General features: G+C 37.6%; 1 protein-coding gene across 4 annotated transcripts in view; it reads left to right on the forward strand.

The window, feature by feature from the left end:
- Positions 1-21,149, forward strand: part of Mfn1 (mitofusin 1) — a 60,014-nt gene that overhangs the window by 8,437 nt on the left and 30,428 nt on the right. For all 4 annotated transcript variants that reach the window (XM_070025833.1, XM_070025834.1, XM_070025836.1 and 1 more), the window contains 6 exons: positions 1,173-1,335; positions 1,880-2,004; positions 3,536-3,644; positions 7,194-7,301; positions 7,530-7,683; positions 9,888-9,955. In XM_070025833.1, the coding sequence (XP_069881934.1) occupies positions 1,173-1,335; positions 1,880-2,004; positions 3,536-3,644; positions 7,194-7,301; positions 7,530-7,683; positions 9,888-9,955 (727 nt within the window). The remainder of the gene's footprint in view (positions 1-1,172; positions 1,336-1,879; positions 2,005-3,535; positions 3,645-7,193; positions 7,302-7,529; positions 7,684-9,887; positions 9,956-21,149) is intronic.

The raw sequence follows: 21,149 nt of genomic DNA on the forward strand, positions 1-21,149 counted from the left end.
CATTCTATCCGTTACTGTCTCTTTTTCCCTTCCCAGCCAGCCACTGCTCTTGAGGATCACTGTAGCAAAACCTTAGGAAGTGATCAGGAGTAAATTTAAGAATTGTCATAGATATCCCTGTAAGTTGTATTTTAGTGGCATTAAAAACCTATTGAGACAAGTACAGTGTGTAACAAGTAAAACCATAATAAAAACAAAAGTATGACTTAAACTGAAAGAGGTGAGACATATACCCTAAAGATAACATGTTTTTGAAATGAAGCAAAAGGTTCTGAACAGCTTCTGGGGTTTAGGTGAATTGATTGGAAAGCAAGCCTCTGTAGGGTTGTATGAGGTGTTAGTTTTCAGTGTTACTGTAATTGTTCCGATTATTCTAATTATAAAACAAATTACTGGGGGGCGGGGGAAGGATGGGAAGGGGAAACAAAGGAGGAGGCTACAATGTTTGATAAGAAATGTACTCATTATCTTGCCCATGTAATTGTAACTCCTCTGTACAGTATTTTCACAATAAAAAAAAATTACTTCCAACTTAGCAAAATAAAAGCAACAGTTTTATTGTGCTCATGAATTTTGAGTAAGGAATATTGTGAATAAGGCCCAGTGGAGATGCCTTATATTTGTCTCATAGTATTTGGAGCCCCAAGAAGGATGAGGCCTATCAATTAAGGGCTGATATCATCTGCGGTGCTGGGAGATTAGGACTGTCAACTGGAGGCATCTGGGCAGATATCATTATTTAGCTTGACTTTATCACAGCACAGCAGATGTATTGGAAGTGAACTTCTATTTAATGGCAAGACTCCCAAATACATGTGATCTAGTAAGCATGATTGCCTTTTATGCTTAACCTTGTTGAAGCATTCACAACCTAGTCCAGATTAAAGAAGATGGGATGTTGGACTTCATCTTTTATCCTATGAATAGTATAAAATTTTGACCTGTGATTTCAAATTGTTACAAGAGGCAAGAAAGTTAAGGATATCTTTATGGGAAAAGTAGGGTTTGTTGTCTGGTAATTTTTTTCTAGTTGTAAAAACCAAAAAATCCTTTTGGTGAAATTTTAATGAAATTGGAATTTTGTAAATGTTGGCCAATAAGACCTAGTGGAAGAACAAGTTATTTTTTTAAATTGATTTGCTTTATTTTTCATGATATTGTGTATTTTTCAGGACAAGCAGTGGAAAAAGCTCTGTTATCAATGCAATGTTATGGGATAAAGTTCTACCAAGTGGAATTGGCCATACAACCAATTGCTTCCTGAGTGTTGAAGGAACTGATGGAGATAAAGCCTATCTTATGACAGAAGGATCAGATGAAAAGAAGAGTGTGAAGGTAGAATATTTAATAATTAGCAACATAATATACATTTTATAAAATGTTATAAAAATATTAACATTTGCTCTATATGCATAACTTAAAACATCAGTATAATTTACACACACACATAAATGTCTCCTAGTGCGCTCGCTCTCTCTGTCTCTCTGTCTCTCTCTCTCTCTCTCTCTCTCCATTTTCTAAAACAATTTCAACAAATTTCACTGAAAACAAAACATTTTAAGGTGGGGAGTGTGGTTTAGTGGTAGAGTACTTGCCTAGCATGCATGAAGTCCTGGGTTTGATTCCTCAGTACCACATAAATTAAAAAATCAGAAGTAGCACTGTGGCTCATGTGGTAGACTTCTAGCTTTGGGGCAAAAAAGAAGCTCAGGGACCAGTTCCCCTGTCCAGAGTTTAAGTCCCAGGACTGGCAAAGAAAACCCATAAAAACATTTCGACCATATTCACCCTGTTCTCCCCTTCCTTGTTAGTACTTCGCTCCCTTTTTATCAACTTTTATTAGAAGCATATTTTTTGTTTTCTCTCCTTCGTTTTTCAGACAGTTAATCAGCTGGCCCATGCTCTCCATATGGACAAAGATTTGAAAGCTGGCTGTCTTGTACATGTCTTTTGGCCAAAAGCAAAATGTGCCCTCCTGAGAGATGACCTGGTTTTGGTAGACAGGTAAGTTTATATTTGGATTTGTTTTCTCTAGACTTAAGCATAATTAATAGAATATTTACTTCAGTATATGGCATAAAAAAGTTTAAGACATTTAATTGCTGCTTTGTTCTCACTTGAGGTTGTAATGAACATCTGGTTTTTAATAGTTGCATAGTTTGATTTTTTTTACAGGAATTTTTTTTTCGAAGATAACCACTTGCTTTAGTTTCTTTAATAAAATTTGATAGTTTGTAAAATTTTGTAACAGTAGTAATTGTAGTTGAGATAGGATTTAGAAACTCTACTGTGATTGTTGGTGGTTCTGGGATTAAACTCAGGATTTTGGCACATGGTATATAATACTCTCCTTAAGCCATATCCTCAGACTTGGACAGATAACTTTAAATAGGTATTTCTCCTTAACAGTAATGACTTAGTGATGATGTTGCCCAAAGTAATTTTGCTAGGAAGTTTCTATAGCTTTTTGTTATTCAAGAGTTAGAATGCTTTTGGGATTTTTTTCTATGTGTCATTTGTCTTTTATGAAGTGTACATTTAAAAAATTTATTTTGTGGTATTTGGGATAAACCAATGGCTTGTATATGCTGGGCAAGCAGTCTTACCTCCAGTTCCTCTAATGAGTTTTAAAATCACTTACTATATGTGCTTATGCATATCAGTTGAACCTTTTCATTAACTAAAAGAAGTAATGATTTTCAAGATTTAAGTATGTTCTTGCTTTCTTCAATTAAATATCAGTGTTCTGTGGAAACTATTTGCTTTTGATGATGGGCATTCCTTTCAGCTAGAAGAGTATTTCAGGTGATCAAACAGAATAATTCAGGTGAGAGAGAAAATAATTTGTGAAATACAAATACAATATTAGCCAATTTTACTTTATTTCAAGTCAGATTATATCTACAGCCTCATCTGTAAAGATTGATAATTGGCAAATCCTTGCCATTTTTATAGTATGGATGGTATTTTTATAGCTACTAGAGGTTTTAATTATCATTATCATCATTATTTTTATTATATAAACATTTAAATCTCTGTGCTTTACTGGATATGGTTGCTTGCACTCTCTCTGTTTTTCAGTACTGAGGATTGAACTCAGGACCTCACATTTGCTAGTTTGTTTACTCAGCCACTTGAGCCATGCCTTCCTGCCCTGCTTTTATCTGGTAATTTGGGATGGAGGCTCAAAGACTTTTCTTCCTAAGCTGGCTTTGAATGTCAGTTTTCTTGACCTCAGTCTCCTGAGTAGTTAGGATTACAGGCTTGAGCACCTACGGCTAAATGCACCTCCCCTTTTTATTGTCTAGTAGCTTAGATAGTTTTATTATTTCAGTACTTATTTTCCAGTCTTTCAGAATATAAAGATTAAAAAGATTGAAGAATTGATCATGTTACTTGATTTGTCAAAAATTTCCTAGGCATTATTATGAATAATTGATTTAAACTCTAAACTTTAGGCTCCAAATGATATGAAAATATTTTTTAATCTATAACCCAATTGTTTTTAATATAATTGTTATCTCACTTTGATTAGTCCAGGCACAGATGTCACTACAGAGCTGGATAGCTGGATTGATAAATTTTGCCTAGATGCTGATGTCTTCGTTTTGGTTGCAAACTCTGAATCAACACTAATGAACACGGTAATCATGTCACTGTCTTAGCGTGGTAGGAAAGCAAATAGTGTCCATTTTCACCCCTAGAACATGAAGGAAATCCAAATCATGAATTATAATCAAGAGAGAATGAACGGGGCTGGGAAGGTGGCTCAGTGGTAGAGCTCTTACCTTGCATGCCTGAGGCCCTGGGTTCGATTCCTCAGCACCACATAAGAAAAAAGAAAAAAGCCGGAAGTAGCGCCGTGGCTCAAGTGGTAGAGCGCTAGCCTTGTGCTGAAGAGCTGAGGGACAGCGTTCAGGCCCAGAGTTTAGGCCCCACAATGGGACCCAAAAATTAAAAAGAAAAAAAAAAAGAGAGAGAGAGAATGAAGGCATTGTGTTTCCATAGGATTGGAATAGCTATTTTTGATTTTCTGTACTTTTCTAAAGGAAAGGCTAGCGTTCTACCACTTGAGTCACAGCGCCACTTCCGGCTTTTTCTGCTTATGTGGTGCTGAGGAATCGAACCCAGGGCCTCGTGTATGTGAGGCAAGCACTCTACCACTTGAGCCACCTTCCCAGCCCCTAATTTTGACATTTTTGTGCCACCATGTATACAATGTATTCCAGTCTCTTACCTCTATTCTTGTTCTATTGGTGGTTTTTGTTTTTATTTTTGTTTTTGCTGTTCTGTTGCTTGAACTCTGGGCCTCAAGCTCTAGCTCTTTTTTTTATTTTTTTTTAATTTTGCTCATAGCTAGCACTATACCACTTGAGGCACACTTCACTGATTTGTTGATTATTTGAAGATAAGTATCTAGAGGATTTCTCAGGACTAGTTCTGAATTGTGATTGTCAGATTTCAGCTTCCTTTACCTGCAATTTGTCTACTTCTGAATTTCTTTTTCTTTTTTTATTCCTATACTGGAGTTTGAACTCAAGGCCTGTGTTTGCTTACTTGTTTGCATGTGAAGGAACACTGGGCCTTCAGCCTAATGTTTTGCTGATTATTATGGAGATGGAATCTCATGGACTTTTCCGTCTGGACTGTCTTCAAACCATGATCTTCCTGATTTCAGCCTCCTGATTAACTATTACAGACATGAATCTAGCTGAAGTTTTCTTTTTTTTTTTTTTAACTGTATTTTTTTTGTCTTTTCTTTTTTGGTACTGGGGATCGAACCCAGAACGTTGCACTTGCTAGGCAAGCGCTTTGCCACTGAGCTACATCCCAGCCCTGAAGTTTTCTTTTTAACAATCCCTGTTAATGGTACTTTCAAGGTCATTTTATTACTAGTTCCTCCTTTATATAGCTTTTTCTAATTTCAGCTATATGTGGCTTCTCCTTCTGAATAGTCATAGCATTTGTTCGTGGTAATTATGTTACACACTTTCCAATTGCTTCTTGTTGTTTGTGCCAATACTGGGGCTTGAGTTCAGGGCCACTTATTCTCAATTATTTTTTTCCTCATGTCTGGTACTCTACCACTTGTGCCATAACCCAATTCCAGTTTTTGTGTGATTAATTGGAGATGCAAGCCTCATAGATCTGCCCAAGTTGGCTTCAAAACTTGATCCACCTGGGCTGGGAATGTGGCTTAGTGGTAGAGTGCTTGCCTAGCATGCATGAAGCCCTGGGTTCAATTCCTCAGTACCACATAAACAGAAAAAGCCTGAAGTGGCAGGACTGGCAAAACTTGATCCACCTCTCCCAGCATAAACAGTAGTAGCTAGGATTATAAACATGAACCACTGAATCCTACTTTTTTTAATTAGTTCTATACAAATATCTTAAAATGGTAATTTACTTAGATATTTATTTGTTTTAATGGGTTGTTTTTGTGTATTAGTGTTTGAAATCTAGGATACACAGGCAGGCAGTATACTGCTAAGCCATGTCTTTAGCCTGTTTTTTTTTTTTTAATCGGTCGTGGGGCTTGAACTTGGGGCTTGGGCACTGTCCTTGCACTCTTCAGCTCAAGGCGACCACTCCGCCACTAGAGCCACAGCACCACTTCCAGTTTTGTAGTGATGTATTGGAGATAAGAGTCTCACAGACTTTCCTGCCCCGGCTGGCTTTGAACCGAGATGCTCAAATTTCAGCCTCCTGAGTGCTAGGATTACAGGGGTGAGCCACCAGTGCCTGGCTTAAGCCCTTTTTTACACTGGTTATTCTGAGATAGGATCTTGACTTTTTATACTTCTAGTTTCAGCTGGGATGACAGGTGTGTGCCATGGGTGTTTGGCTTAATTCTTTTTTTTTAATAGCTTATAATTTTTTTAAGTAACTGACTAAAAAGAGAACTGATAAATACAAGAGTGTTGCTGGCTCATATTTTATACAGGGATTACACCTCTCCTGCTTGGCTCTTGCTGTCACCCTGTACAGCTACAAAGGCTATAAAAAGGAAGCAGTATAAACAGACACAAATAACTTCTTTTGCTTTTGTACATACAGTTTGTAAGCTTAGTTTGAACTGTTCTCAATTTTTCTTTAATAACAACAATACTTAGGTCTTAAAAAGGTTTTAATAGTTGGGTACTAGTGGCTCAAGCCTATAGTGCTACCTACTTAGGTGGCTAAGATCTGAGGATTGGAGTTTGAAGCCATCCTCAGCAGCAAAGTCCATGAGACTCTTATCCTATTAAACCATCAAAAAGGGAAATGGAGCTGTGGCTCAAGTGGTAGAGCACTAGCTTTTTATTACTACTACTACTATTAGTAGTAGTATTAATTTCTTTTTTTTGCCAGTCCTGGGTTTTGCACTGAGTGCCTGGGCACTGTCCCTGAGCTTCTTTTCATCAAGACTAGCACTCTACCATTTGAGCTACCACACAACTTCTCCCTTTTTCTGTGTATGTGGCACTGAGGAATTGAACCCAAGGCTTCATACATGTGAGGCAGGCACTAAACTGCCTTCAGCCCTAGACGCTAGCTTTAAGCAGGACTACCCTCAAAAAATACAATAAATGATTTCAAGTAATATTTTTAAAAGCATGTACCATTTTTTTTATTTTTTATTTTTTTTGGGTCCGGTCATGGGCTACCCTCAAAAAATACAATAAATGATTTCAAGTAACATTTTTAAAAGCATGTACCATTTTTTTTATTTTTTATTTTTTTTGGGTCCGGTCGTGGGGCCTGAACTCTGGGCCTGGGTGCTGTCCCTCAGCTCTTCAGCTCATGGCTAGCGCTCTACCACTTGAGCCACAGCGCCACTTCCAGCTTTTTTTTTCTTTTTGCTTATGTGGTGCTGGGAATCGAACCCAGGGCCTCATGCATGCAAGACAAGCGCTGTACCACTGAGCCACCTTCCCAGCCCAGCATGTACCATTTATTAATATTTACTTTTATGTCCTATGTGTAGTAAAGAGTGATAAATACGATTTACATTTCAAAAAAGATTCATGGCTGATACAGAGAAAATCTTGTTTTATTTTCTTATCTTGAAAAGGTATAATGCTTGAAAAGTGCCTTAGGATCCTTTATTTATAGATCTTAATCACTGATACCTAAATGATTCAGCTTTGTAAATTAAAGTTCCAATTATAAATATGTAATATCTTTAAAAAGGGATTCTTTGTGTTTTTCAGGAGAAACATTTTTTTCACAAGGTGAATGAGCGGCTTTCAAAGCCTAATATTTTCATTCTGAATAACCGTTGGGATGCTTCTGCATCAGAGCCAGAATATATGGAAGATGTAAGTTAATTTTTTCCTTGAAGTCATATACATTGTTATGTGAATACCATTAAGATGATTTAAGAGCGGTTTCCTATGATCAAGTATCAAATTTACTAAAACTTCCTACATTTATTAGATATGTGGGAAACTATTGTAATTTCACTATAAATGAAGTTTACTACAGCCTCTGGTTGTTTTCTATAATTAGTTTTGTTTAAATTATTAAAATGTCTTTATTCTTTGTAGGTACGCAGACAACATATGGAAAGATGCCTGCATTTCTTAGTAGAGGAGCTCAAAGTTGTTAGTCCTTCAGAAGCACGGAATCGTATCTTCTTTGTTTCAGCAAAGGAAGTTCTTAGTGCTAGAAAACACAAAGTACAAGGAATGCCAGAAGGTGGTATGTATTAATTATATATAGGCTTTTAGAATTTTTTAAATTTTAGCGTTCATTTTTTGGCAGTATTGGCATTTGAACTCAGGGCCTCATTATTGCTATCCAAATACTCTATGTTTATCACTTAAGCAATTCCCTTAGCTCTAGGTTTTCTTTCTTTTGTTCTCTTTTCTTTTTTTTTTGGTGCTGTTGCAAGTCCTGCAGCTTGAACTCAGGGCCTGGGTGCTGGCCTTGGGTTTTTTGTGCTCAAGGGTTGTGTTCTACCACTTGAGCCACAGCTCTACTTCTGGCTTTATTTGGCAGTTACTTGGTGATAAGAACCTCACAGACTTTTCTGCCCACAGTAGCTTCAAAATGTGAACCTTAGATTTTAGCCTCCCAAGTAGCTAGGATTATAGACATGAGCCAACAGTGCCTGGCTTTAGATTTTTATTTGTTTGTTTGTTTGTTTATTTCTGTTTATGTGATCCTGAGGAATTGAACCCAGAGCTTCATACAAGCTAGACAAGCATTCTAAGCCACATTCCCAGTCACTAGATTTTATTTTTCATAGAAGTATCTTATAAAAATGTTATACCAGAGCTGGACACTGGTGACTCATGGCCATAATCAGAGCTACTTTGGAGGCTGAAATCTGAGGATCACAGTTCAAAACCAGCCTGGGCAGGAAAGTCTGTGAGACTCTTATCTCCAATTAACCAGCAGAAAACTGGAAGTAGCTCTGTGGTTCTAGTGATAGAATGCTTGCCTTGAGCTAAAGAGCTGAGGGACAGCACACAGGCGCAGAGTTCAAGCCCCATTACCAACAACAACAAAAATAGTATACCAAAAATCTTACCTTGCTGTATACATTTGTGTTTCCCTCCCTTTTCTACAGTATCAACAACTGATGTTCAACCAAGGCTCAAAATATTAAGTGGAAAATTTCACAATTAAACTATTTATGCTGATACTAGGGCTTGAATTCAGGGTCTTGTATTCTACCTTAGCTTTTTTGTTTAAGGGATGGTGCTCCACCACTTGAACCACAGCTTCACTTCTGGATTTTAATGATTAATTTGAGATGAGAATCCCTCATACTTATCTACTCAGGGATGGCTTTGAACCTCAATTCTCACATCTTAGCCTTCTGAGTAACTAGGATTACAAGTGAGAGCTATCTGGGCCTGGCTTAAATAACACAAATTTTAAATCACTTGCTGTTTTGAGTAGCAAGATGAACTATGTAGCCATCCCAGGTGATGTTAATCATCTTGTTTTCAATGTATCCATAATATATACTCCATCATCTTGCTTATTGGATGAGCTGCACAATGACTGTAATGCTGTGTTAAAGTAGCTTATTTTACTGATTTTTTTTTTTTTTTTTTTTGTTGGCCGTGGGGCTTGAACTCTGGGCCTGGGCGCTGTCCCTCAGCTCTTCAGCTCAAGGCGAGCACTCTACCACTTGAGCTACAGCGCCACTTCCGGTTTTCTGGTGGTTTATTGGAGATAGGAGTCTCACGGTCTCTCCTGCCCGGGCTGGCTTTGAACCGCGATCCTCAGATCTCAGCCTCCTGAGTAGCTAGGATTACAGGCGTGAGCCACCAGTGCCCGGCTATTTTACTGATTTTTGCAATTCAGATATCCCCAAAAGAATCCATAAAATGTTTCCTTTAAGTGAAAAGGTAAAATATTTGACTTAATAAGGAAAAAGAAATCATATGCTGTAGTAAAAAAAAAAAAATCTGTGGAGCTGGGAAGGTGGGTCAGTGGTAGAGCCCTTGCTTGCCTTGCATGCCTGAGGCCCTGGGTTTGATTCCTCAGCACCACATAAGCAAAAAGAAAAAAGCCAGAAGTGGTGCTGTGGCTCAAGTAGTAGAGCGTTAGCTTTGAGCTGAAGAGCTGAGGGACAGCGCCCAGGCCCAGAGTTCAGGCCCCACAATCGGACAAAAAAAAAAAAAAAAAGAAAAAGAAAAATTCTGTGAAATTGTGAAGAAAAAGAAATTTGTACTACTTTTACCGTAATCATTACAGTTCTGACTTCAAAAATTATGGCCACTGGACATGATAAACCCATAAGTAATATGAAAAAGGCATTTTATACTGCATGGAGGGTTTAATACTGTCTGCAATTTTAGACATGCATGAGGGCCTTGGGATATATTTCTCAGGGATAAGGGAAGATTTCTATATTAGATTTTAAAATCTCTGGCCGTATATTACAGGTGGGGCACTTGCTGAAGGATTTCAGGCAAGATTACAGGAGTTTCAGAATTTTGAACAGATTTTTGAGGTAGGAATTTTGATCAATGTATTTATTGTCTAATACAAAATTCTAGAATTGGTTGGAGAGTGATTGTAATCTTTACTATCTTTGTCAATAACCTCTGCTATTATTAAGTGTAGTTACTGACACAGCAAGTGAGACAAGGAAAGTTTGAAGAAAGGAAGCTCCTGCAATTGGATGATGTGTAAGAGTTGAGAATTAAAGATCATAATTTCTTCATTCTTTTTCCTTATACATTTATATGTAAGTGAGAAATTCTTCTAGTACGGCTTGGGTTGTGTAGTGAATAATAATTCTTTGTATGCAATAATTTGGAGCAAGCGCAAACACATGTAATTGATCAATGAAGCAGATAAGAGAGCAAAATGAAGACTTTTTATTTGTATATTGTTACTATTCACAGAGAGAAGTAAAGCATTTTTAATATCATTTGACTGAGTGTCTTACATTTTTAAACTGTATTACCACTTGTTAAATCCTCTCCTTTTATACTAAATGTTTTAAACCCTCACATAGCCTAATTTTTAATCTAATTCTGCTTAGGTTCCATATTGCCTTTCCACTTGTGATTGAACACAAAGACTTGAGAATTAGAAAAACATCCATTCCTTCCTATCAATAATAATGATCTTAAGTAGAAGGAGCATGAATGTTAAATTTACTTGGCAAAACATTTTAAATTAAATATTTTTTTACTTTTCCCACATTTTTAAACTAGTGAGAGAAGAAAGTCTTTTAGGTATATAAAGTGTTCTATGAAGGAAAACATGCTTAGCTTCTTTTACTTATTTGAGAATCCCAGGATAACGGTAGATGTCCTTTAACGTCAACCCATAGGTTACCTGAACTCTAGTTTCTCAAAACTGTAGTTTACTTTCTCCCTCTTTAACATTCACAAGAGAATTGATTGATAATACCTTTAATTACTTCATCCTTGTGGAAAGTATGTTAACAGAAAATCAATTGTTTTTCCTTGTCTTCTATTTATTGAACTTTATGTATATATATTTTGTGTATTTTTACCATTGCTTTCTTTCTACCAAATCTTATGCTGTTTTATACATTTATACTTTCTTCCTGTCAGTGCATAGGTCACCTTTTACTTTCCAAGAATATCTTCTAGGAGATATGGGAAACAGAAGAATAAAGATTTACTATAGGGCAGTGGTTCCCAAAATTGGCTGATCTGAATCACAGGAGGTACATGGGAAGAAACTGCAGACAGATCTTTGCAGAGATGTTGATCCAGTTGGGGTGAGGTTGGCTAGGGAATCTGCTTGTATTCAAAACTAATCAAGTGATTGTAGTAATCAGTTAGACTTAAGAACTATTCTTTTAAGATGTTTTCTGGTCTGTCTGTATTTTTCTTGTGTTGATGGGGATCAAAACCTTGTATATGCAAGCACACTACCGCTGAGCTACATCTCAATTCTTTAAGAATATTTTAGATAAAATTTGTTAGTTCATTTTTATTTTATTTTTTTGCCAGTCCTGGGGCTTGAACTAAGGTCCTGGACACTGTCCCTGAGCTATTTTTGTTCAAGGCTAGCATTCTATCACTTGAGCCACAGCACCACTTCTGGCTTTTACTGTTTATGTGATACTGAGGAATTGAACCCAGGGCTTCATGCATGCAAGGCAAGCACTTTACCATTAAGCCACATTCCCAGCCCTAGTTTGTTTGTTTGTTTTGGCCAGTTCTGGAGCTTGAACGCAGGGCCTGGGCACTGCCCCCGAGCTTCTTTTTGCATAGTAGGCAAAAACACTCTACCACTAGGCCACATTCCCAGTCCTAATTCAATTTTTTTATTGTAGTTAATTTGAGCATTTAAAGTTATAAATGGAAAAATTGCTTATTAGCAGTAACTTTTACAGTACAGTCACGAACAATGTCAAAATTTAGAGTGAAAATTATTGTGTAAGTCTAAGTATGATGACTTATACCTGTAATCCTAATTGGCCCAGCCTTCCTATGCAAAAAGCAGGACTGTATTTGAAAAATAACAAAAGCAACAAATGTTGGAGTTCCTCCTACCTAGCAAGCAAAAGGCCTGGAGTTCAAAACCCAGTACTGCACAAAAAAAAAGAATTTGTGGGCTGAGATGTCCCTCACTGGCAAAGCACTTGTCTAGCAAGTGCAGTGTCCTGGGTTCGATCCCCAGTACCAAAAAAGAAATGACAAAAAATACAGTTAAAAAAAACAGGGCTGGGAAGGTGGCTCAGTGGTAGAGCACTTGCCTTGGATGCCTGAGGCCCTGGGTTCGATTCCCCAGTACCACATAAGAAAAAAAGCCGGAAGTGGCGCTGTGGCTCAAGTGGTAGAGCGCTAGCCTTGAGCTGGAATGCTGAGGGACAGCGCCCAGGCCCAGAGTTCAGGCCCCATGACCGGACCCCCCCAAAAAAACATAAAAACAGAAAACAGCCAGACTCTGTGGCTTACTCCTGTAATCATAGCTACTCAGGAAGCTGAGATCTTGGGATCGCAGTTCAGAGCCATCCTGGGCAGGAAAGACTACGAGACTCTTATCTCCAATAAACCACTAGAAAACCTGAAGTGGAGCTGTGGCTCAAGCAGTAGAGTGCTCGCTTTGAGCTGAAGAGCTGGGGGATAACGCCCAAGCCCAGAGTTTAAGCCCCACGACCAAAAAAAAAAAAAAAAGAATTTGTGTAGAACTTAATTATTGGCTGGGGAAAGTGATTCACACTTGTAGTCCCAGCTACTTGGGAGGCAGAGATTGGGAAGATCATAGTTCATGACCAACCCTGGCAAAAAGTATGAGACCCCCATCTCAATGAATAAGCCAAGTCTGGTAGTTCATTAGTAGCAGCATAGAGTTTTTAAAAGGCGTGAGTCCAGAGACTGAAGACAGAAACTATGCAAAAAATAAAGCCAGGCACTGGTGGCTCATGCCTGTAGTCTTAGTTACTCAGGAGGCTGACATCGCGGTTCAAAGCCAGCCTGGGCAGGAAAGTATGTGAGACTCTCATCTCCAATAAACCACTAGAAAACCGGAAGTGATGCTGTGGCTCAAGTGTAGAACGCTTGCCTTGAGCTGAAGAGCATAGAGACAACGCCCAAGCCCAGAGTTCAAGCCTCATGACCAACAAAATAAAAATAAAGCGAAATAAGGATTAGGAGTGTTGTTTAAGTAGAGCACCTGCCCAGCAAGTTCAAGGGCCTAAATCTATACCAGAAGACCTTTCTCTCTCCTGTTCTTGTAATTTAGCACTACGGAGGACCTTAGTTGTTTGCTTGCATTTCAGTTTCTATTTCCTGTTTCCAAAGACTGTCTTATGCCCTTTTGACATTTATTAATTTGTTTTCCCCCCAAAGGACTTTGGCTCCTTTTAATCTTAAAAGAGATGCAGAGGGTTAATGGTCTGTCTTCAGTAGCTGCTTCTGAGCTGAAAGTAGATTGCTAACCCTACCAGAAAGTTATTTCCCTATCTTATTTCAGGAAATTCGGTTGCCAGGAAATTCGTTGACAAAAGTCGTGATCTAGACCAAAAACATGAAGTTACTGTTTGTTTTTTAAATTTTATTGTAAAGGTGATATACAGAGGGTTAGTTACATGAGTCAGGTAATGAGTACATTTTCTTTTAAACAGTGTTGCCCCCTCCTTCATTCTCTCCCAGTTTCTCCCCTGCCTATTTTCCTCCCCACAAAGTTATTAGTTCATTCCAACATAGTGTCTAGTGGGTTTCACTGTTAAATTGGTGCACCCTTTGTCCCACCATTTCTGTGCTTCCTCTTCCCCTCCCCAAATCAGATAAACTTATATACAAGAAAGGGTACAGAAATCAAAAACAGCGACAGAAGTAAAAATGAAAGAAGAAAATAAAAGAAAAAAAAAGAATCACAAACAGTAAAACTTCTTCCTTTTCTTGGAGTTCATTTCTATGAGCATCATTTTATATGATCTTATGCACATAGCTATTGAGATCTTGCAGTCCCCTCCTAAGTATATCCTGAGAACCAGTGGAATAGAGTAAAAAAAATCCAGAAATGAAACCACAAACCTATAATTGATAAGGGATCCAAAACATAGGGTGGAAGAAAGTCTCTTCAACAAATGGTACTGGCAGAATTGGCTATACATGTGCAGAAAACTGGAATTAGGTCCTTATATCTCACCCTGCACTAGAATCAACTCCAAATGGATTAAAGACTTCAATGTAAGACCAGATACCCTGAAAATATTACAGGAAAGGATAGGGGAAACACTAAGGTTCCTAGGCCCAGGTCAAAACTTAAGTAAAGATTCCGAATCACAACAAATCAAAGAATGACTAGATAAATGGTAGGTATTGCATCATACTGAAATGGTTTCTGGATGGCAAATGGCATAGCTAGCAAGATAAATAGAAAGCTCACAGAATGGGAGATTTTTATTAGCAATGAATCAGACAGAGGCCTTTTATCTAAAATACTCAGAGCTCAAAAAATTAACCTCCCAAAAACAAATCCTCAAAGAAACAAGTTATTCTTTTATGTGTGAGGTTTAGTCTTGGATCAGAGTTGCTAGTTTCTGTCACCAGATGATGAATGAGGAGTTCTCTGTTTCCCATTTCTTATGCAAAATCACTTTGAGATCCACATATGGAAAACATTTCAAGGTGTCTTCCAATAGGGAGAATCTCACAAAAGTTTTAGCAAAGATTTATTTTAGTATAACAGGATAAAGTTGGGAGAAATAGAAAAAAAGTAGAGAAATGTTTTCTCCTCCCTATGCAGGAAATGTGAATTAAAATTTACAATGTTAAAATGTCATGTCCTTTAATTGCATGCACCTCCCACCCCACATTCCTACCTTTATCAGATTTACCAGTGATTTTAATTGCTTTATCTCCTCCAAACTCTAGCTTCAGCCCTTGGTTAATATATAAAATTGATAAGTATTGCTATTGGACTTTTAACCATAAAGTTTTTGTTAATCTTTAACATAGTTTCCTACTTGAATTGGTTTTTCTTTTTATGAAAGGACTTAATGACTGAATTTATAAACATAGTTTTGTGCATACTCTTGAGATTTTTTAGTATCCACTTTAGTCCTTTTTGTCAGTAGTATTAAAATTCAGAGCCTCATGATTGTTAGGGAGATGACCTGGGTCATCCATCATGTCCTTAGCACAGTTTTCCTTGTCTAAGTATTATTTTTGGCATTTCCTATTGATAGAAGAGTTTTTAAAGTTCAGATGCTTTGATTTTGTTGTTGTTGTTGTTGGTCATAGAGCTTGAACTCTGGGCAAGGGCGCTGTCCCTCAGCACTTCAGCTCAAGGCTAACACTGCCGCAGTACCGCTCCCGTTTTCTAGAGGTTAATTGGAGATGAGTCTCATGGCCTTTACTGCCCAGGCTGGCTTTGACCTTGGTACTCAGATCTTAGCCTCCTGAGCAGCTAGTATTACAGGCATGAGCCACCAGCGCCCAGCACTTTGGCTTTTTTGGGGGCTTTTTGTTTTGTTTTTTTTTTTTTAACCACTGTTTGATTACTAATTTTTTGGTTCTGTTATGTTGTAGTCTCACTAATAACCTTTATTTACATTCTTTTTCTTAGGGCCTCACTTTTTCTTTTCCTTAGTTTTCCTTAGCCACACCTTTACTTCCTCACATTTTCTCATTGTTTTAGGGATTTATTTTTCTTTGCAGCCTTACCATTTTTATGGAAAAACTTTGTGCCAAGTTATTTTAATCAGTTTGATCTTTGTCATGAGCTACTTCAATGTTTTTTGGTTCTAAAGGAGCTAAGTATTTTTTGGACATTTAAAGAATTGAGTTCTGTAAAGCTTGGAAGTTAGAATAATCCAGAAAATCTGGAGAAGGGAATGTGGCTTAGTGGTATAATGTTTGCTTACCATACATGAAGCCCTGGGTTCTATCCCTCATAAACCGAAAAAGCCAGAAGTGGCTCTATGGCTCAAGTGGTAGAGATGGTAGAGTGCTAGCCTTGAGCAAAAAAGCTCTGGGACAGTACCCAGGCCTTAGTTCTTTCAAAAAAAGAAAAGAAAAGAAAAATCTGTGAGGAGGGGTGCTGAGGTTTGAAATCAGACCTTTACTCTTGTTAGATGGGTGTTCTACCACTTGAACCATACCACCAGCCCTTTCTTGTTTTACCTATATTTCAGACAGAGTCTCATCATTTTGCCTGTCTACCTCAGATCTTGATCCTCCTTCCTAGGCCTCCTGAATAACTGGAATTACAGATGTGCATTGCTATACCCAGTTTGTGTCTTAAGATACATATGCTCTACCTTTTTGCCAGGACTTGCTTCACACCACAATTATTTCATTTCTGTCTTCCAAATTGCTGGATTATGTATGTAAGCCAACATGCCCAACTCTTAGTCTCTTTAAGCTGCATTTGAATAAGTGATATTTTACAAACAAGTTGTACATTCTGATGTACTTTTTCCCCCATTTATTTCATTGTAATTTTATAGCTATCCCTCCCTCCCTCCTTCCCTCCTCTCCCTCCCTCCCTCCCTCCTTCCCTCCCTCCCTCCTTCCCTTCTTCCCTCCTTCCCTCTTGTGCCAGTACTGGGGCTTGAACTCATGGTTTCTTGCTTAGCATTTGTACTCAAGGCTTGCTTAGCTTTTGTACTCTACCACTGAGCCTCATCTTTAGGAAAGAGGCATAAACTCTTTTTTCTAAATAGTCAGGATTTGTTATAGAGGACATTCTTGGGATGCTTGGTAAATTTTGAACATAGATTGTATTAGGCAGTAGATGTGTCCAAATGGTGTTTTGAAAATAGTTCATGATTACATAGGGAAATACTTTCTTAGAAGACAGATAATGATATTTTTGTTTTGAGTTGAGGTCTCAAGTTTCCAACTGGTAAGTTACTGTTCTACCTCAGCTTCCAAGATAACAGGGACTATAGGTGTTTCACCAAACCTGACTTGTAGTGTTTAGTAATTGTAAGGTAAATTAAAATAGGTTGCTGATGAAGAGAATACCACACTGTATTCAAACAGGAAGGGAAGTTTACTGAACTTCTGCCCCACCATGCATGGTAGAGAGCACTGGACTGAAGGTCTGGCCTGGATTAAGTAGGGAAGGGGTGGGGGTAAGGTGGGGCCAGGTGAGGGAAGGTGTGGCCACACCAGATTCGGATGTGACCTTAGTCTATGACACTCCCCCAGTTGGATGGGACGGCACAGGATGTGACCTCCAGGGATACCAGTTACCTGGGTGACATAAGTACTGGGTAGAGATTTAGCCAAGAAAAGGGAAGAGTCTGCCTTGCCTTCCCCCAGGTAGACCTTACTGAGGTTATGATGAGTCCTAACTATATAAGTCCAGCAACTCAGAAAACGAGTTTTTTGGCTCCAGGCCCAAACACCAGGAGTTCTATGTATCAAATCTGGCCACTAACCCTTTATGCTAAATAAATAGACGGTGAAGTGCAGTAAAAAGAGATTAAAAAGAGATCTGTTCTATTACTTGGTAATGCCAGGGCAAAACAACTCTAGTCAATCTTCTAGATACTTACAAGAGCTTTAGCTTTAAATAAAGGAACAGGGGGAGTTAAGACACTTTTGGTCAAAGTATGACCTGATTGTGATTGGTCATTATTTTAGTTCTTGTTTGGTGGATGGTTCTGGAGAAGTTGTCTTTGTCTTCACTGGTAAGGATAAGCAAGTCATTGTAGCCAGGTGAGTGGTTTATCTTGGGGAGGCTCTCTCTATTGTTACTTAAGGATAGTTTTGGATCGTTGTCAGAAGATAATATCAGTTCTGTCCTTGGAACCCAACATAAAGACAAAGTGATTGTGGGGAGAATGGTTTGAGCAGACACACATGCAAAGCAGAGATGTCAAGCTTTTCAGCAAAAGCAGCTTAAAACAGGGGCTCAAGACCAGCCTAGGCAACTTAGTGAGACTATGTTTCAGATGGATGGATGGATATATCTTTGTGTGTATGTATATATGTAGTAAAAAGAGGAGAGGGACAGGTAAACAAAGGAAGCTTGATGTTAACATCTAAATAAAAAGTATATTGGTGTTCTTCTTAACACTTTTCTTATTTCAGTATATTTACGAAGTTGATGAGAAGTGACAAGTTTATTGGCTTTAAGTTTTACTTACATATTCTTAGCAAAAATTGCTTTACTGACTGCTTAATTATTTGTTTCTTTAGATGTTACTAAGAAAGCAAAAAATGAATTGGGATTCGATTATCAGTTAAGTTTTCAATCATTAATAAGTCTTAAAGCACTCTGTAGACTACTCTGACAAGATGGAACTAAAATTTGGCTTGGTATACTATTTTAAGCCTTTGGAAAAATTAAAATCTCAACTATGTACACTGTATGTTTCCAGTGGAGATTCCTTCACTATTAGTATATAAAGAAGTTTTCCAGATTGTCTCTCAGTATCCTGCAGGTAAATAGGAATACCAGTGTGGGGTGCTTTTTAATTAGGAAAATATTTTTTTTCCTTTTATATTCTTCACCATATCCTTTTGTATCAGAAGGTAACATATTGCCTAATAACTTCTGAGATCTTTTTGTTTCTGTCTAGTCTAGCTCTAACAATGTGCTGTTATCTACATATTTGGAGCTTCATTGCTGATATCTAGATCTGCTTCATCGAGGAATTAGAATTTCTTTTAACTTTTTCCTTTTAAAATTATTTTTGTGTTTTCTCTGTAATTTTTGTGGATGAGTATTTATAAAGCAGAATTATTTGAAAATAAATTGGAGCTGTGTTTATCATTAAAAATAGTTTATAATTTAAATGTTTACGTATGTTGGGTAATTGTTGGATATTATAAAGAAGAAATCTGTGGAACATTTACCAGCACAGGAATACTGTAACTAATCCCTAATCCTTCAAAGATCAGTGAAGATGAGTAAGGCATAAATGATCTTCCTAGACAGAAGTGAAGCTAGATGATTTGATTAAAGAATGGGCTGTGAGTTGTCTATATAAATGATTGACTAAATGAGTTATCACATGCCTTACACCTAGAGAGGGCAATTGTTTGTTTTTTTTAGTACTTCAAAGAAAATAATGAAGAAAGGAGCCAATGTGGTGAAAAGATTATGAGCTCTTTCTGTCTGAATGGAGCACACAATAATTCAAAGACAGGCTAAATATAGGTTAGGTTATAAGTAGTACATTTAATATGACCATAAAACACCAATGATTTCAGAATAAAAAAATGCATTAGTAGAGAATTAAATGAATACCTTTTAAAGCTTGAAAGCTACTTTTTTTTTTGGGGGGGGGGTCCGGTTGTGGGGCCTGAACTCTGGGCCTGGGCACTGTTCCTCAGCTCTTCAGCTCAAGGCTAGCGCTCTACCACTTGAGCCACAGCGCCACTTCTGGTTTTTTTTTCTTTTTGCTTATGTGGTGCTGAGGAATCAAACCCAGGACCTCATGCATGCAAGGCAAGCACTCTACCGCTGAGCCACCTTCCCAGCCCCTGAAAGCTGCTTATTTTGACAAGGGAAGTATGGCACTTCAGAAAGTCGTTACCACAGTTTATATTAAATATATAAAGAGGTTTGAGAACATGAACTCATAGCAGTATTAGAGAAATGGCATATATCCTAGTTAAAAAGTGCCAGGCACTAGCGGCTCATGCCTGTAATGCTAGCTACTCAGAAGGCTGAGATCTGAGGATCAAGGTTCAAAGCCAGCCGGGGCAGGAAAGTCCATGAGACTTTTATTCTTATCTTCAATAAACCACTCAGAAAACTGGAAGTGGCACAGTGGCTCAAGTGGTAGAGCACTAGTCTTGAACTGAAGAGCTGAGGAAAAGAGTTCAGACCCAGAGTTCAAGCCCCATGACCGACAAAAAAAAATAAAATATATATTTTTTTCATAGAGAATAAATGGGATGGGTGTGGTGGCACACATCTCTAATTGATTTGAGCTTCTCAACAGGTAGAGATTGGAAGGATTTCAATTTGAGGCCAGCCTGAACAAAGCACTACTGAGGTCCTCAAACAAATGCCAAGTATGGTAGTGCGTCTTTCTAGTCTCAGTTACATGAGAGGCTTAGGTAGAAGGATCTAGGTCCAAGGCCAGCCCTGGTGAAAATACAAGATCCTGTACAAAAAATAACCCCAAAAAAGCCCAAGGTTCAAGTGGTAGAATGCCTACATAGGAGGAGAAAAGCCACCAAATTAAGTGAGTGTGGGGGTGGGGGGAGAGAGAGGAAACAGAGAAGAAATAATTATGACTCTAGCAAAATAATCTATTGTAACGATTAGCATTACTTAGCATTTCTGAGATTGCTTAAAAACCAGGTAGTATGTTTTTATAAACAGTTACAGTTGTTTGCTAATGTTTTATCATTGCAGAATTTGACTTTGTATGTTGCAAAAAATAAAATGAGCCCAACAGTAATATAAAAAAGTAAGCTTTTGATCATGAATCATGATAAAAATAGATATGTTGCATATGTTGAAAATTGAGACAAAAATTTTACAAAATAATTATGTACATCACTATATGTGATGTATTCTGATGTATTCTCTCTTCTAATTATAACTTCTCATAAATAACTTAAAATATTAATAGGTGTTGTTAAAGATAATTTTCATCTGGATCCTGGTAGCACACCTGTAATCCTACCTACTCTTGAGGCTGAGACCTAGATGGCTAAGGTTTGAATTGAGCTTAGGTACAAAAGCCCATGAGACTCCATTTCCATGTAACTAACAAAACACTGGATTGGAAATAGGTGGTTCAAGTGTAGAATGTCAGCCATGATCAAGAAAACTGAGGGACAGCAAAAGGTTTTTACTGAATTCAATCTCACACGCACAAAAGAATGTTTTAAACTGTTTACATTTAAATACATAGAAATCTTTTTCTGTAGTCATAAATCATAATATTCTCAAACTAATTTTTTAAATAAAAAATTCTAACTCATAACTCAAGAGCTTACGTAGATTATCTATTGCAAATATGAAACCAAGATAGGCTACGGTTTGGTTACAGGTGATTCGAATAGGTTATTTGGTGATTCTGATGGAGAAAGCTTTTTTAACATTGGAAATAGTACCCTTTATTTTTTACCCTTTGTTTATGTTTTAATATATAGTCAAACCATTCCACATTACTGTGTAATAACACACAAAGAAATAAACTTGCTGTTAATGCCCTTTTTACTTTTGAATCTTTTAATTTTTTTAACTTATATAATTCTAACTTGTGTTTTTTCTGTTTATCTTCTATACTT

This window comes from Dipodomys merriami, unplaced genomic scaffold, assembly GCF_024711535.1.
Source record: "Dipodomys merriami isolate MVZ:Mamm:240054 unplaced genomic scaffold, mDipMer1.0.p SCAF_173, whole genome shotgun sequence".
NCBI classification, from domain to species: domain Eukaryota; kingdom Metazoa; phylum Chordata; class Mammalia; order Rodentia; family Heteromyidae; genus Dipodomys; species Dipodomys merriami.